The sequence below is a fragment of the Thamnophis sirtalis genome, unplaced genomic scaffold (assembly GCF_051295495.1).
Source record: "Thamnophis sirtalis isolate CommonGarterSnake01/CBP01778 unplaced genomic scaffold, rThaSir2_p1.2 scaffold_2, whole genome shotgun sequence".
Lineage (NCBI taxonomy): Eukaryota > Metazoa > Chordata > Lepidosauria > Squamata > Natricidae > Thamnophis > Thamnophis sirtalis.
This window is the reverse complement of record NW_028261382.1, coordinates 130,583,543-130,602,457: the sequence shown is the minus strand read 5'-3', so window position 1 is coordinate 130,602,457 and position 18,915 is coordinate 130,583,543. Positions and strand designations below refer to the sequence as shown.

The 18,915-nt window shown below is 39.6% G+C and overlaps 1 protein-coding gene across 1 annotated transcript in view; it reads left to right on the top strand.

The window, feature by feature from the left end:
- Positions 1-11,277, top strand: part of STMN2 (stathmin 2) — a 32,982-nt gene extending 21,705 nt beyond the window's left edge. The window contains exons 2-5 of the mRNA XM_087706925.1: positions 418-513; positions 3,653-3,825; positions 6,912-7,103; positions 9,609-11,277. Of these exons, the coding sequence (XP_087563051.1) occupies positions 418-513; positions 3,653-3,825; positions 6,912-7,103; positions 9,609-9,668 (521 nt within the window). The 3' untranslated portion in view covers positions 9,669-11,277. The remainder of the gene's footprint in view (positions 1-417; positions 514-3,652; positions 3,826-6,911; positions 7,104-9,608) is intronic.
- The last annotated feature ends 7,638 nt before the right edge of the window (positions 11,278-18,915 follow it).

Here is an 18,915-nt window from a genome sequence, read left to right as displayed (position 1 = left end):
TGAGTATATGCATAATTATGTATGTATTATGCATGTGTGTATGTACGGTATTTATATATTTATTTATTCATTTATTTATTTCTTTGTCATGGTTATGTGGTGTATATTGCAGGTGGTGACTCTGAGAGTTATATGCAATGAAATTTCATTTTAATATATGCTGATTAGTCTACATTCAAAGTGACAATAAAGTTATCCTATCTTATCCTATTCTATTCTATTCTTGCATACTTCAATGATAAAGAAGCAACCTTTTTTTAAGTCATACTTTTGTCAAGTAGCAATTAATTTCCCAAAGGTACCAGACTTAAAATTTGCCATGTTCACTGCCTAGAGTCTGAGCAGATTAATTAATTAAATCAAAACATCCTGTAAACAGAAAAGATGAAAGGACTAATCCATTCTCTTCCCTTTCAGCTTATAAAGAAAAGATGAAAGAGCTGTCCATGCTTTCTTTGATCTGCTCCTGTTTTTACCCAGAATCTCGCAACCTTAATATATACACATATGATGGTAAGTAGTTTTCAGCAGCAATTGTTTTCCTTAGTGAAGTGTTTATGTGTTCTTCCATGGGAGATGCACATTTTCCTCTTTTTTTTTGTTATTTAACAATGATTTCCAACCTGGAACCTACAAGATACGTTGACTTCTCTTCCCATGCTGCAAAACAGCACAGGAGTACGGATTCTGAAGTCAAATATATTAGAAAGCACCATGTTGGAAAACTATGATCATGTTCGGAAATTGAGAGCGTGTCATGAAAACTCTCAAAAAATGACTGTCCTGTTATGATTATAAAATTCCACTTAATAGAAAAACAGCTTGTGCAGTTCTGATCATTCACATGTTCCTATCCTCCTGGTGTATCTTTGCAAATAGAAATGTTTTACAAAGAACTGGTCAATACCCATTCACCATTCAGAGACCTTATTGTAAGTAAAAAGTATGCTAAAAGGTGACATTTTGCTTTTCAGTACATTAATTTCCTATTTAATTGTTGGGTTTAGAATCAAAGGAACAGGGAGCTTGATAGAGGAAGCCAGTAGAGATACCTCTGACAGTATTATAACAGGAGTTAATAATACTGACCATTTGTCCTAAGACAGGGGTTGGCAACCTGCAGCTCTGAAGCCGCATGTGGCTCTTTCATCTCTCTGCTGTGGCTCCCAGTTGCCGGTTGGTGCCACAATTTTGAGAGGAGCTTCCATTTGGGGAGGGGGAAGCACAGCGCACCAGGAATACACTCTATGGCAAGGGGCAGGTTTTCTGGTCTACAGCTTTACAATTGATAGGGCTTTCAGATAGGACAGGTAGAGGAGGAAGGATAACGCGCTAGGAGAAGACTCTATGGTGCGGGAACTAGACTTCTGGTCGGCTCCAGAATTGAGTGGGTGGCTTCTGGTTAGGATTTTTGTGGCTCTTTAAGGTTGCTGACCCTTGTCCTAAGAGAACTTTAATATTATTATTAAAAGTAATATTTTAATATTATTGCCATTCAACTAAATCATGATATATAAATATAAATATATTAAATACATTACATTCAGTAACGCAAGATAGCTTATAGTCATTTAGAGAAGTCTTAGTTTTTACTATAATTGTAAAATGTCTACAATCTATTACATTAGTTGCCATCAATAGATCACAATCTATTACATTAGTTGATCATGCAATTTCCAGAGATGGAAAATATATTCTTAATGCATATTCAAAATTTTATATTATTAGTTTCATTAAAGTATGAAAAGCTTTAACATTTCTTTTTTCTTAATAGTACCATGTTATATTAGGAAAGCAGAGGGTATAATGTGACTTATTCCTAAAACATTAATTCAGAAATATTAATTCATTAAAAGATGTATATTTTATTACTGATTTCATTACTGTAATAATCAAAGACCTATTTACATTCCTAGAGTTCCAATAATCCTTTTATTTTGATTTTTACTTAATGGGTTTGAGGTAAATTAAGACTCTTGGCAATTCTCTCTCATTTTGAGAGAGGTTTAAGTGACTGAATGGGTGTGTTAAACTCCTGCGAGGATACCAATTTTATACTTTAACTCTTTCCCCCACCCAAAAAATTCAGCCTATTGCAATGATTTAAAACTAATGGTATCAATTTCTTTTTGTGGCTCCTAAGCAATCAAAGTACATCCTTGCAAGCCCAAAATAAAATTATGTAGTACCCTGTTATTAATATAAGCCATCTGTCACATTCCGGTGTTCACATTGCACACAAACAGAGATTCAGTTTGTTTGGTGAAAAACTTTTATTTCTATCTAAGAAACTACGTAATAACCAGCACTAAATGACAATGATACAAAGGTAAACAAATCCAAGTCAGTTCTAACCAAGTTAACACCATCACCCATATATATTGGATGACACCCACCCACCATCACCAATCACCATGACCCACAACCTCAGCCACCCTCCCACTCAGTGTCATCATAGCCTCTTTCCTGGTTAGCCACATCCGAGCAAGAGTTAGAGTAGCAGTTGCACCCGAGTAGAAGAGCCACATGCAGCTACAGGCTCAATCGACATCAGAGCAGGCATGGTGATGCATAGGTTCCCCCTGGATGGCAGCTCTGATTCCCGTCATCGCCATGGCACTTTACAGTATTTAGTAGTTTGGAAGGGATACCCGTTTACAAACGCATCGTGAATGAGGTCATCTGAGGTGCGTGCCCGGTTCCATTGTTGATATCCTGATAAACCTATAGAGGATACTGCTCCATCACCATGCCCGCTCGGCCATGTTTACATGCCACTAACGCTGCCACGTTGATGTTGCCTCTCTGATGTCTGTATAGTGTACTGCTTTTTCTCTAGCATCTATTTTAGTGAAAATTACCCATATTGCTTAATTATGGTCATTACCAGTGATGGGCATGGCTTGGTGGATGTGGTTTGGTGGGCATGACAGGGGAATGATACTGTAAAATCTCCATTTCCACCCCACACCTGAGGGAAGTATACTGTAAAATCTCCATTTTCACCCCACACCTGAGGGAAGTATACTGTAAAATCCCCATTTCCACCCCACTCCAGGGGAAGGCTACTGTAAAATCTCCATTTCCACCCCACACCTGAGGGAAGTATACTGTAAAATCTCCATTTTCACCCCATTCCAGGGGAAAGTATACTGTAAAATCTCCATTTCCACCCCACTCCAGGGGAAGTGTACTGTAAAATCTCTATTTGCACCCCACGCCTGGGGGAAGGATACTGTAAAATCTCCATTTCCACTCTGCTCCTGGGGAAGGATACTATAAAATTCCCATTCCCACACCTGGGGGAAGGATACTGTAAAATCTCCATTTCCACCTCACTCCTGGGAAAGGATACTGTAAAATTCCCATTCCCTGCCCACCCCACTAACCTGCTTTCCAGCTCCATTCTGTGCAGGGGAACAAAAGAAGATCCAGCTGATCAGATGGGACTCCGATCAGATGGGACTCGGGAAACAGCGAATAGATGTCAGACTGCCAGTCAGGTGGTATTTGCTGGTTCTCCGAACTACTCAAAATTTCCACTACCGGTTCATCAGAACCAATTGAATACCACCTCTGGTCATTATACTTCCACAAATTATCTATTATTGATATACCATTTGAATTAGATATTTTAACTTTACCTTCACAGATATGGAAGTCAAACATATCAACAAACGTGCCTCTGGCCAAGCTTTTGAACTCATCTTAAAGCCGCCATCTCCTATCTCTGAAGCACCACGAACTGTAGCCTCTCCAAAGAAGAAAGATGTGTCCCTTGGAGAGATCCAGAAAAAGCTGGAAGCTGCAGAAGAAAGGAGAAGGGTATCTAACCATATATACAATAGAGTGGATGCATGGTGATATTTCTTGGGTTATTTTATAATAAGAGCCAATGCAGTGGTTAGAAAGCAGTACTGCAGACTACTTCTGTTGACTGCCAGCTGACTGCAATTTAGCAGTTCAAAACTCACCAGGCTCAAGGTTGACTCAGCCTTCTATCCTTCTGAGGTTGGTAAAATGAGGACTCAGATTGTTGGGGACAAAAGACTGACTCTTTAAACCACTTAAAGAGGGCTGTAAAGCACTGTGAAGCAGTATATAAGTCTAAGTGCTATTGCTATTTTAAGATTACATTTGCAATCTATAACACATGTGTTATTGAACTGATGTGAAAAATTGCATCTTAAAGCTCATCCTTGAGTGTTCAGAACTGAATCCACATCTGTTTCATTTAAGATGTGTACAATGAGATCCATGTTTGAAAATGTAAGAAATTGTAACTTAAGATCAGCCAAATACCTGAGTTTCAGTGTTAAGAAACAGGATTGCTAATCACATAGATACAGGTTTTTTGACTTGTACTTCACAAATAAAAAAATCAACAGATTACCAGAAACATGTTCTTTGTTACATCTGCCTGTAGTTTAGAAGCATGACCAAGTTACTGAAATTGTAGGACAGAATTAAACTAGCAAAAACCTACAGGAACATCTTATCAAAGAAAATAGCTTTAAACTTCTTAATTGATTTCACACAGCCTTAGAATTAAACCTCTCCCTAGTAATTACATTAGTGTTTGTTAATCAGTAGTGTCAGCCTCATGCACAAGTGTCAAGGAAATTATATAATTGAGAATCCAATTATGCTCCTAGTTCTATGGCCATTTATCATCTAGGGTTGTTAAATTCTCTCTTTTCTCCCTTTTTAACTGTTTTCATAAGTTATTTCATATTTCAGACATAAATCATATTTTCTGATCTATGATCGTAATAAAAGTGTTTGATTTGACATAAATCATTGTTCTATACATAGACATCTGAGAATAGACAGTAATTTATCCAGGATAAATAATATTAATGGAAAGTAATTTTGATAATGGTGTATAACAGTGTACCATTTGCCATTCCACTCCTTTCCTCGTCTAACTTTTGGTCTCTCAAAATTTCAACACACCCCAAAACTTTTTCTCAATACTGCTTTGTAGTCACCGGGTAGGACAAACAATTTTGGCTTCATTGGTTCTGGATAAAGCCTAAAAGGGTATGGATAATGGAGAATATTTGTAGTTCATGGTTGAAATGAGGGGTCCTTGGTGCTGTCTGAGCTTGGTTGCCTTCTTGCAGATGGTTCATTACTCAAACAAAGTAACATCATCAGTTTAATGGGGAGTGGGGTTTGCTCTCATTTTATATTCTAGTCTAGTGACTTGCCTTGTCAGAGCTGGTGGGAATAGTCTTGGTGGTTCTCTGGTTGGGCTGTTTATTGTTACTTGTCTGGCAGTTCCTTTGGGGCATTGTTTGCTTCTTGATTGTTGATCTAATGTTAATCTTGGTGTTAATCTCTGCTCATTTAAGTGTTGATTGCTGGTGAGGAGGTGTTTTGATCTTTTTTGCTTCCCCTTTGATTTGTTGATTGTCTCTTTTGAATGGTATATAGATGTTGTTTATGTCTATGTGCCTGTTGATGTCTGATTTATTTATTTTATTTATTTTTAGTTTGTTGAATATATACAGGATAACATGTATAAACAAGATATAAGTATAAACATGGACATGAACAAGGAAATGAGTACAAATAAATGGGGACAGTACGACAGGGATGGTAGGCATGCTGGTGCATGTCTGCACGCCCCCTTTATGGACCTCTTAGGAATGGGGTGAGGTCCACAGTAGACAGTTTAAGATTGAAGCTGTGAGGGTTAGATGATGTAACAATGGAGTCAGGTAGAGCTTTCCAGGCATTGACCACTCTGTTGCTGAAGTCGTATTTTCTGCAATCAAGATTTGTCATGATTTGTCAGACTGCCAGGCTTCCATGAATTCTTTAGCATTTTTGGACTTGACCTAGTATGGTCACAGTTCCCCAGATGAAACTATGGGTGAGTCTGTTCATGTCCAATCAACAGACCAACTAAAGAACCACCAAATCCACTCGCACCAACACTGATAGTGCATGCCACTAGAATATAAAATGAAAGCAAACCCCACTCCCTACTAGTACTGATGGTGTTATATAGTTTGTGTAATGAAATGCAAGAAAACAACCAAGCTCAGAGAACACCAAGGACTTCTAAAATGCATTATCCTTCCAACTTCCTTCTAATTTGTCCCTGTGCCAATGGCTATTGCTCATGTTTATTTTCACTGTTGAGGTGGCGAGGATGTCACCGAATTTTGCTACTCTTGAGAAATGCTACTGGTTGTTACCCACACATTTTTGTGGTAGGGAAATTCTATTTAAGATAAACTTTCTATTTAAGAAAGTTCTATGAAAAGTATTAATTTTTGGCTGATTTGCTGATGTCTCTAACTCAAACTCAATGAAATTATAGCAGTCTTCTAATATTTGGCATAAAGAAGAAAAGGGTTGCCCTATGTCCCCAAAGCACCTGAAGGTAGGACAAGAAGAGATGGAAAATTACCAAAGAGAGATCCAATATAGAATTAAGGAGACATTTCCTAAGAGAAAAATTTATTAGTGGAACAGTTTGCCTTCAGAAGTTGTGGGTCACTGGAGGTTTTTAAGAAGAGATTGGACAGCCATTTGTCCAGAATGGTATAGGATCTCATGCTCGAGCAGGGGGTTGGACTAGAAAACTTCCATGATCCCTACCAACTTTGTTATTCTGTATTCTGCAAATTTACCCACAAGAGATTGTATCAGTTTTATATTCAGTCCATATCTTTTTGAGCGGTCCCAAATTTAAAGGAAAAAACTGTTTAATTTTCCCCTCCCCATCCTTATGGTCCAAAGAAGACACAGGAATGAGAATTTGTACTTGCCAATTTTTTTACTTCGGCAAATTAGTCACCCTTTGTCTCTGAACATTAGACATATACTGAATCTATTCTCTTTCCATATTTTTATAATTGACTGGCTCATTTTTTTTATTTCTCAACTTTACACAGTCCCAGGAGGCCCAGGTGCTGAAACAACTGGCAGAAAAGAGAGAACATGAACGAGAAGTCCTTCAGAAGGCTTTGGAGGAGAACAATAACTTCAGCAAAATGGCAGAGGAAAAACTGATACTGAAAATGGAACAGATCAAAGAAAACCGTGAAGCTAACTTAGCTGCTCTTGTTGAACGTCTTCAGGAGAAGGTAACCAAGCTGGGAGCAAACCAACATACAAAAAGTAAACTGAGATTCAGCCTAACAGAGCTGATAAAGCAGTCCTCCTCAGATGTTGAGTAGGGATGTCTAAGTAGTAATGTTCGAGTTAGGTAAGATTTTTATTTATGCTCAAGTGAATGTGGGAGTAAACTCCCTGTCAGCAGGTTTTTAAAAAACTGAAGATGAACATTCTGACTATTCAATCAATGTCCTGTCACTTTCTTGTACATGACCCAGGGGTGGGCTGCTGGGGGTTTTCAGGGGTTCAGGAGAACCTCTAGCTAAGATTCTGTGCAGTTTGGAAGAACCCCTAAATCCCACTCCTGGTTTGCCCCGTCCACCCCACCCTTTGCAGGAGTCCCCACGTGGCTCATTTTAGATGCAGGTAAGTACAGGGCATACGCGGAGGCTCAAGGGAGACAAAAAATGGGCCTACTGGAAGTTTGGGGCTGTTTCCAGCTCCAGAGGCCCTACAGAGCTGGGGAAGCCATTTTCGCCCTCCCAGAGGCTTGAGGCAAGCCTCTGGAGCCTGGGGAGGGAAACAACACCCCCCTGGACCGTGGTGTAGGAGGCCGACTAGACCACGTACACCATGGCCACACCCACCCATCAACAAGGGCAGAGAGCCTCTTGTTAAAATTTTTGAAGCCCACCCCTGACATGACCCCCTTCTGACCCAGCCCCCTGTTGATTCAATATGATGCATAATGAGGTTTGTCCCTTTCCTATATTGAATTCAGAATAATGCCTTAACTAATCTATGCACTCTTCCCCAGACAGTCACCTTGTATTTTGGCTTTCAGCCTGCAAAATTCTGAAAAATCTTGGAATTGAAATAGAGCACATATGGAGAGCACCAGGCGAGGCACAGCTGAAATATATGAAAAGCTTCATGTTTTAAAATGCATAAATATGTCAACCTTCCCCTTCAGGTGGACAAAAGGGATCACAAATATATAGAGATTTTGTCTGGCATGGAAGTAAGACCATGCAAGCAATATAACCCTCCCACCTATGGTTCTCTTACCTTTCAACATACTTCATATAGCCTAGCCCTGTTTGGATGTCTGAGTGCTAAAACTGCACACTAGTTTCAGTCGTGTGTGTGTGTGTGTGTGTATTCATTGCACACACTTTGTCCTTGACTTTCATGAATTTGGCTTGAAGCAAACCTTTATTAACATTAAAGTGAATATGCTTGGAAGCTCCTTCCAGATTAGCAATTTTCATAAATCAATTATGTGATTGCAGGACATTTCCAAGCATATTCACACTAAGTACATTAGGTTCAGGACTGAATTGATGTGATGTCTCATTTGTAGATCTTGTACTTTTCCTTTTAGCTCTCAGTCATTTCTGCGAATACCAGAATAGGGCAGCTGTATAAATTTATTGGCACAAATGATGTGTTCATCTATCTACCAAAATGTTTGGTTAACTTCTGATTCTGGGGAAAGATGTGGGCACATGATTTCAAACAATATAGATTTTTCACACACAATGGCTTATTCAAACTCTTAGGTATCTGCAGAGGGGTGGGGCGGATGAGCAACTATCACATGGCAACACAGACCCCATCTGCATGGGTGGAAACTAATCAAGGAGAGAAGCAACTTAGAACTAAGGAGAAATTTCCTGACAGTTAGAACAATTAATCAGTGGAACAGCTTGCCTCCAGAAGTTGTGAATGCTTCAACACTGGAAGTTTTAAAGATGTTGGATAGCCATTTGTCTGAAGTGAAAGGGTTTCCTGCCTAAGCAGGGGGTTGGACTACAAGACCTCCAAGGTCCTTTCCAACTCTGTTATTCTATTCTATTCTACTCTACTCTATTATCTCATGAGACAGGCACACAAGGCGTAGTTTTGTGTTGTGAAGTTGCAGTCCACAAGTCTTCAGCATTCCAGTGGGCACTAGATGCCTAGTCCAAACTGTTCTATTAAGTTTTTCTTTTATTCAGTTTGTGAATAAAACAATTTCAGATTGACTGCAGAATGCATTATGAACCAGATTCAGAATAGCACTTGTCCTGAAAGAAAAGGGTAGGAAGGCAATCTCCTTAATTCTGTTTTTCCTTTTCCTGGCAATCTGTTGTCTGAAATGGTCTAGGACTTCCTGCTTGTGCAGGGGATTGGACTAAAACAGGGGTCTCCAACCTTGGCAACTTTAAGACTTGTGGACTTCAACTCCCCAAATTCCAAAATTGTTGGCTGAAGAACTCTGGGAGTTGAAGTCCACAAGTCTTAAAGTTGCCAAGGTTTGAGACCCCTGGACTACAAGATTTCCAAGGTTCCTTTCAACTCAGTTCTTCTCTTCTTCTGCTATCATGAATCAAAGAACAAGAGTTGTGTTCCGCTTCATTAAGAATGCTTCTTTTATAACCTTATTCAAGGTAAAGTTGATGGCCATATCTTGTTGCCATTTAACATTCTTCCTGAAGAAAGAGAGGAAAGCAGATGTTCAACTTGTCTCTATTTTGCCCCTTTATTCCCAGGAAAGGCATGCTGCAGAGGTCCGCAGAAACAAGGAGCTCCAGGTGGAACTGTCTGGCTGAGCCCAGCAGTAGAGGGAGTCGGATAACTCCCCTGCCTATATTATTACAGATCATGAAATATTAGTATAGGAAATGTATGACATGGTTTAAAAAAAATGAATCAAGAACTCAATAAAAATGAAACAAAAAAAATTAAAACAATGCAGTCTTTGCAGAATGATTTGCTTGATGTTTAAAATTAAAACTTGGATCTTATTTTGTAAATACTTACATTTTTGTTAAAAAATACAAGTATTGCATTATGCAAGTTATTTCATAATCTTTACACGTCCTGTAACAGGCTTTTGATGTTGTCTGTTTTCATTCAGTTAAATTTGTTAGAACTTTGCTATGAAGTTCTTTGCAGCAAAATCCATGCCAAACTGTATACTCGTTCTAACGGAAAACCAAGTCAGCAGAAGGTCTATGGTGCTACTGTCGCGTCATCACTTAATAACATGGAAAGCTTTGCAATCAATAAGCTTAAGTCAATAAGCCAATTACAGGTAGGCATTCCTATTTGATTAAATGGTCTAGAAAAATGAAGTCATAGAACATTAAGAAATCATAATTTATTTACAACCCCAGTGTTCTTCCATAGAGAAAACAGAGCCGTGCTGGACAGAAACCATCTCCATGGGGGTCAGGGAAATGTAACCCCCGTAGGCATCTAAAGGAGAAAGCCTTTAGAACACATCAGGATTTATTGTGGTATAAAACAGTATTCAGTAAAGCTGCACGTCTTAAGTTTAGAAACAAAAAAGAATTTTCTCAACAAGAAGCGAAATAGATATGGATACTTTTTAAAAAGGCGTTGTATGCAGCAGGGAGTGAACCACCATATTTGGCCAGATTCCAAAATTTCCAAGTTTCAGATTCAGTGCCAGAAAAATTCATGGAATTTATAGGTATAAAAACTGCAGTCAGTTTCATTTTCTAAGGCTCTAGTCCAATGTTTTTCAAACCTGGCAACTTGACAAATGTGTGGACCTCAACTCCCAGAATTCCCCAGCCACCAATGCTGGCTGGAAAATTCTGGGAGTTGGTGGACATGCCTTAAAGTTGCTGAGATTGAGAAGCACTGCTCTAGCTTTTCAAAACCTGGTGCACCCTCTTGTGTTGGCACTACAATTCCTAGATTGCAGTTCCCAAAGTTTCATAACCCACAGTGTCTGAAGAATATCCATTTGGGAAATAGGCATATTGTCTTGTCTCCAGTTGCTAAAATCTGTGAAGAGACTAAGAGCATCTTTGCAGACAGAATTCCAGCCTTAAGCTTTGTGATTTCATAACACTGTAAGATGTTCCGTGTGCTATTTTTCATCCCAAAACAGTGAGCTGGTCTTAATCCTACTAACTTCTGCTCTACAGTGTTAGTCTGTCCTGCCTACTTTTAAAACACTATCTAAATGATGAGGGCTGAAGCATTCAGGATGGCTAGCCAAGGTGCTTGTGTCAAATAATATCACCAAACTCAGCACACATATTGTCTGAAACAGCTGCCAGCTTGAAGGTATCCCAAACTCTCTTGGAAATTGCTGCCTGCGTATTTTACTCTTCATTAGTGCTATTTTCCTGTATGTCATTGTGAGCAAGATGTGATTAATAAAGAATTGGAGTTCTGTGAACTGAAAAAAGAGAGTCATCTGTTGTCTCACTTGATGCCTTTCGTCAGCATAATACTAATAACTAGCGTTATTGGAATGACACTGTTATTCTTATATTAAATATTAGGCATGGGGTGGGGTGACATCAACTTACCTTCACTACTGGTTCACAAATGTGAATGTACGCACCACCTCCATCAAAAACAGGACTCGATGACGTCCAAGCGGGTGGGCAGAGCCTCCCGCCACCACCGCTACTGGTTTGCCTGAACCGGATAGAACCGACTGAATTGGACCACTGTGATGGAGGTGTTGTTAACATTCTGCTACTTTTCTAAAATTCACTGTCATAAAATGTGAGTTATCAATTTCAGCATAAAATTTGGTATATGTAAAATCTCAACTAAGAACAGTTGAGCAGATGTAGAACAATTTAAAACATTTGGTAACAAACCCCGAATATTGGAAATATTTTTGTAGGCAGAGGAAAGATACAACTGATTCAGTTTTCATGGTTGAAATTACTTTTGCAAATTCTGCATAGTGCTGCCAGGTTGATCTTTTATATTTCTATTAGATGATTGTAAAGCTGATAAATAATAGGAATGTCTATTTGATATAGAAGAAGTGTGGTCAAAAGATTATTGCACAAGTCAGGAATCAGTAAATATGTATCTCTTCTCAGTAGCTGAGACATTTTTGAACAACATCATTTATTTTATTTTTTTATTTTATTTTATTTATAGGCTGCCCATCTTACTTCAAGGTAACTTCATCCTTCTAAATTCATACTATACCACCTGCAAATCACTGGACACTCTATTAAAACTACTGCAAAAATCTATTAATGGAAAAAGAAATTATATTTTGTGACCTCTTACTTGGGTTATTGCAATGCACACTACATGGGGCTGCTCTTGAAGAGCTTTCAGATTGTTCCAATGGCACAGAATGCAGTCCCATGTGTGGTTAATAGGTGCATGTGACACCAGTCTGCTTTTGAGTTCCTTTCAAGGTGCTGGTAGCCCCACAACATAGATCCAGGTTACTTATGAAGCCATCTCTTTCATGTGTGTGTGTGTGTATATTGAAATTATCAACATATAGAATACAAGTGAAAATAAAGATAGTAGAGAAGTGGGGGAGGAAAAGAAGGGGGAAAGAGAAGTAGGGTAAAGGAAAAGAAGGGGAGCATTAACTTTCAACTCTTTTCAGTGCAGTAGAATAAAAGTAATACAATTACAGCTTCAGCTTTTGAGACATCTCTTTCTGACTGTTTCTACCTATCCAAGCGGACAGGAGAAGTTTATTGTTGGTGGCATTGACCAAGGTGTGTTGGCTTCCAAGGCCCCAAAGAAAAGCCTTTTCTGATGTGGCACCCAACTTCTGGAACATCATTCCTCTTCTGGAACATCATTCCTCATTACCAGGTATCGGAAAGCTAATGAACCAGATACCAGTCTGGTTACCAGTCTCCAGGGAAGGAATTCCAGAATTGAGAGAGGTACCACTGACAGTCAATCTCCTAGTAGCCATTCACTGCATCTCGGGATAAAAGAGCAACCAGAGAAACATTCTGAAGAGGATTTTAGGCTATGGTAATCCTCCAGGGACTGGTGATATTCAGCCAGTTTGGACCGGTTCAGGAGAACCGATAGTGGCGACCTGTGGGTGGACCAACCCACCTGCCCTGACGCTATGCCATCCTATTTAGCCACGTTTTCTAAGCTGTGTGCACGCTTGCAAGCTGTGAGAGAGAACAAAGTGCATGCGCAGAAGGCACACATTCAGTTTCTGTGTGTGGCGAACTGGTGGTAAAATTATGTGAAACCCACCTCTGTCCAGGAAGATGCATACCTTTACATACAGTAGTCCCAAGAGAGTCTTCTTTTCACCCATTTTGAAAGAGGGTGGGGCTACCAAGTCAGGACATGTAAATTTCTGGACTGGAAGGAAGCAATGAGATAAAGAACTTTTCCTAAAGTAAGTCTGAATATAAAGCGCAAGCGTGTGTTCTAATACATGCAGTAGTTTTTCCTTCAAATCAGAATTTTGATTTAGAGAATTTAGAGAAGTGGGACAATAGAATTCAGCAAAATTTGCTTCTCTGTCAAGTTACAAGGAGGCACAATACATAACCAGGATTTATCTCTGAATAAACAGGATTGTTTGGAAAGCAATATTCAAGTTATTCCATAGAAAAATAACAGTGATTATTAGACTGACAAATTTAGAACAACATACAAGGTATCAAAAGTGAAAACCAAAAGATAAAACAATTGGCAGCAAGAGCAGCATTAGCACAAATGAAAATCAAAGGCAGATTTATTTAAGAAACTGGTGGAATCACAAGACACTGGACATTCCTCCAAAGATAGGAAATTTCATACCCAGGGCACCACATCTGAAAAAACCTAAGTTGAGATAAAATGATCATAAGCAAGTCCCATTCAAAAACAATTTGCCTGGACTGGTGCATATCAGAAGATGCTTTCCATCAAATTCTTTGTCTCAAACTGGGTGAGTTTGCTGGGTCTTATAAGTCAACAACAAAGCATTGAGATATGCCAAGAAGCAATTGGGTAGCTGGTACAACTTGTGAAGAATAAATGCTAAAGTATATTACTAGCCTTTCTGTAACCAAGTCATATGACTTAGCTGCAGCCACTGTGCCATGATCAACAGCAGCCCTCTGCAGGCTATTAAAGTACCCATACTTGAGGTGTCAGAGGGGCACCATCAGGCACGCAAGAAAGGCGAAAAATTCATATGAGGGAAGTGATACTGAGACCTTGTCACAGCAGAGGTGAGTTACTGCTGGTTTCGGCCTGGGTCAGGCAAACCGGTAGTAGCAACAGGAGGAGGCTCCGCCCACCCACCCAGATGCTTCTGCACATGCACAGAAGCTTCTGTGCATGTGCAGAAGTGTCAAGCACGCAACGCACACAAGAGCATGCCTGAACCGGTAGTAAAAAAATTGGCAACCCACCACTGTGCCACAGTTCTACATGAAACCGCTGGGCGAGATCATTCGGCGGCACGGGATAAAATACCACCAGTATGCGGACGATACTCAGTTGTATCTGTCCGCCCCGTGCCAACTCAATGAAGCGGTGGACGTGATGAACCAGGGCCTTGAAGCTGTTAGGGACTGGATGAGGGCTAACAAACTTGTGCTCAACCCAGATAAGACCGAGTGGCTGTTGTGTTTCCCTCCCACTAATTCGGCAAGTGTTCCATCTCTCAGGCTGGGGGGTCAAACACTACACCCCTCAGACAGGGTCCGCAACTTGGGAGTCCTTCTGGACCCACAGCTGACTTTTGAACACCATTTGTCAGCTGTGACCAGGGGGGCATTTGCCCAGGTTCACCTGGTGCACCAGTTGCGCCCCTACCTGAACCGGGAGGCTCTCGCAACAGTCACTCGTGCCCTTGTGACCTCTAGGCTGGAATACTGCAATGTGCTCTACATGGGACTGCCCTTGAAGAGTATTCGGCGACTTCAGCTAGTCCAGAATGCAGCCGCGCGAGCGATTGTGGGTGCACCTCGCTTCACCCACATAACACCTATCCTCCGCGAGCTGCACTGGCTACCTGTTGATCTCCGGATACGCTTCAAGGTGCTACTTGTCACCCATAAAGCCCTTCATGGTAGTGGATCTGGGTACTTGAGAGACCGCCTACTGCCAATCACCTCCACGCGACCAATTAGATCCCATAGATTAGGCCTCCTCCGAGTTCCATCTGCCGGTCAATGCCGACTGGCGACTACACGGAGGAGAGCCTTCTCGGTGGCAGCTCTGACCCTATGGAACGATCTTCCCGTGGAGATTCGTACCCTCACCACCCTCCAGACCTTCCGCACAGCCCTTAAAATCTGGCTATCCCGTCAGGCCTGGGGCTAAAGACTGCAACCCACCCGAATGGTATGAATGTTGTGCTTTTAATTATGTACTGTTTTACGTGTTAAATGTTTGTTTCCCCCCCCCCCCTTCGAGTTGTAAGCCGCCCTGAGTCCCCCCAGGGAAAAGGGCGGCATATAAATAAACTCTCAATCAATCAATCAATCAGTTAGTTGTTTGTTCTCACCTCTTTCCAACTCTCTAACTCTAGCTTCTAGTCAAAGAAAAAGAAGTGAAAAAGAGCAACTGCAACTTGGAGAAAGAGTCACAGGAGTAACCATTGCCTTTGATTCATTGGCTATCTCTTTGGTAGGCAAGTAAGCACAGTAGGCCGAAGGTGTCAATGGGAGACTCACCGAGTAATCTCACTGGATGAGGGAAGCTATTCCCAGCCTGAAAGTCTGTAGAGATACAGGGTGTATTAATAGTTGTTAGAAACAAGTACCTCCATCTCAACATACATATTTTATCTAATGTCACATTGGATTTTTTTAAAAAAACATTTGTAAAATAGTAGCTCGTCACCAGGGGGCGACATTGGACCATGAAGCAAAGAGAAGTAGTAGTTCTAAAGGAAATGGGACAGAGAGTTACAATTTGGTTGAATCATGGATGCAGAACTTTTATTTTTATTTGTTTATTTAATGGTAAAGTGGGGAGGAGATGTTCCATTGGAAATGAGCATGCATTACTTGGGAGGAAGCACTATTTTTGGGTATAAAATCCAAACATGTTTTAAGGTTAAGCATCTACAATATAATTTGTTAAAAGAAATTTAAATTTTAAATATTTGCTAGTATCCCAGCACTGTTATTAGTAGCTACTTGGGTTACAAGGTCCAGCATTAAAGTTCAAGAACATTAAAATCATAAATTTTAAATGTTCTAAATGGTGTTCAAGATTAAAACACTTAAAAATCTGGTGCACTAAATTTAACCCTTGCAATCCAAAATATTTGGAGGATAACAAGGTGGGTTGGCAGAAAACACACAGACTTTGCAGCTGCAGTTAAATAGAACTTGTCATTTGAAAAACAGATTTGTGTTTTCATGTATGGTGTGCTTTTTCATGAACGGCACATCTCAGATCTACATAAATCCAAGGAAGAACAAGAGATTGATCCCCATAATATTTTTATCAACACTAGTTATAATGACAGAATCTTGCAGATCTAACTCTGCTTTACTTCTCAGTTCTCTTCCTTTTACTCATGTGAATTAAGGAGGTGTCTGCCGAGTCACTTGCACTAAACTGCTTCTTGTTTGGGACTTAAACCATGTTTTCTCCTTGTTCTTTTGATAATGGATCTGAGCTACTTTAGTCAAGATCATCTCCCTTACTCTGTACAGAAAATACTGCCTATGCCTTCAGCTCTTCTACCTTTACCTTCCTGCTCAAAATTTAATAATCCCCTGCAGTATTTTGAAGGCTGTTCCTAGCTCTGTCATTTGTTCTTTTTTTCCCAAGTTCCTTATTTTGTTTTGTGTTTGTTTGTGTGTGTGTGTGTGTGTGTGTGTGTGTGTGTGTGTGTGTGTGTGAGAGAGAGAGAGAGAGAGAGAGAGAGAGAGAGAGAGAGAGAGAGAGAGAGAGAGAGAGAGAGAGAGAGAGAGAACAGTGTGGCACCTGGGTGTCATACATTCTAATGCAAATAAAACTATTAGAAATGATCGTAGTTATTGTATTCAACCAATGTATATATTTCTAGTAATAATACACATTAATATTAAGTTATAGTCTGTCATTATTTAATTATTCCATGTTTTTGTCAGGGTGCCAAGTAACACCCCTAACAAAAGAAGACTCCAAGGCTTGTGTTTCCTCAAACTCTCATTTTATTAGAGATGTCATATTGGCATGTAGGAAATTAGCATCCACCCCTTTCCTAGAAAAATGAAATATCTTGGAAAATATTGAAAAGGTAGAATATTATATTTCCCTGGATAAGAAATGGGGAAACATGTTTTCAGGCAGGAAACAGACTCACTCTTAATAACCCCCACCTTTGCTAATGGGCCATTTAAAAAGCCTGGGCCAGTCTATTCTACATAACAACTCAGCTCCAGGGTGATGGGATTAAGGCATGATAGTATTAGCCCTTTATCCATCTCACTACAGGGCACCTGGGAAAAAGCAATGCTCAACCAAACCTGGACTCGAAGCACAACCTAAAGAGTTGCCCCTGTATGGCCCCATGGGAGTCTAACAACCAATCACAATACATTTCTTACACAGGAACAGGAAACAGGGAGGTGAGGGCGAACAGAGAATATAAAGCCAGGAACTTTCAGCCCTTCTTCCTCTTTTTTTCTTCACTCAATATCTAGAAGCATGTGATCACCTTTTCCCCCAGAACCTCAAGCCATGTGGTCCTGTCCACCATTAAACCATCTTTCCAAGCTGCCTCTATGTTTCCAGTGTCTTTTTCCCCACTTGGAGCTGAACCCAGAAGGACATTTCTTCCAATAGGCACATCTGGAGGCAACAGTAAAAAATATTGGGTTTCTGTCTGGATGGTCTCTTGTGACGAGCCGAAGACAGAGAGTGGAAGTGTGACCTTCCTCCCATATTTGGGCATACCAGGGGTTGTGACTTTAAATATATACCTCTCACCCTGGCTGGCTGATAAGGAGTTGAGCCTTGTAGCTCAATAGTTAACACATCTGCCTGAGAGGCAATAGAGCACAGGTTCGATTCCCAACATAGGGTATGGCTAGCTGATGAGAGCTAAATAGCTTGAAATAGATCTATACTAGTCTCCCTTTATTTATTTATCAGCATAAATATAACAAATGTAACAAAAAAGGCAACAGTAAAAAATATTGGGTTTCTGTCTGGATGGTCTCTTGTGACGAGCCGAAGACAGAGAGTGGAAGTGTGACCTTCCTCCCATATTTGGGCATACCAGGGGTTGTGACTTTAAAGATATATATATATATATATGTATATATATGTATATATATATATGTGTGTGTGTGTGTGTGTGTGTGTGTGTGTGTGTGTGTGTTTTATTTGTGCTGATAAATAAATAAAGGGAGACTAGTATAGATCTATTTCAAGCTATTTAGCTCTCATCAGCTAGCCATACCCTTACTGGGATTTGAACCTTGAAATAAAAAAAATAAAAAAAAACACAAATATAACAAAGGCAACAGTAAAAATATTGGGTTTCTGTCGTGATGGACTCTTGTGACGAGCCGATAGACAGATGATGGAAGCAGTTAGCTTCCTCCCATAATAGGAGCTTACCAGGGGTTGTAAAAAAATCTAATATATATATATATATATATATATATATATATATATATATATATATATATATATATATATATATATATATATATATATATATATATATATATATATATATATGTTATATTTATGCTGATAAATAAATAAAGGGAGACTTGTGATATATATATATATAACCCATACTCCATATAGAAAATGTGGCAGGCCTGAAGGCCCAATTAAAAAGATAGCTTCCAGGTCTGAAAGTTTTCTCTTGTTATTAGTTTTATTTTATTAATAAATGCTAATATTCTCCCTTTCTCTTATTTCTATCTCTTATTCTAACTTTTAATCATGTCACCCTTTTATTAAAAGACATTTTCTTTCTGTCCTAACTAACTAACTTCTAATCATGTTGCCTACCTAAAAAAGAAAGAAAAGAGAGAGAGAAAGAAAGCTGTTCTTAAATGGATCAGTTATATAACAAATAACTATTGGCTGCCTTGAAGTGTCTCCACCACATCTCAAATG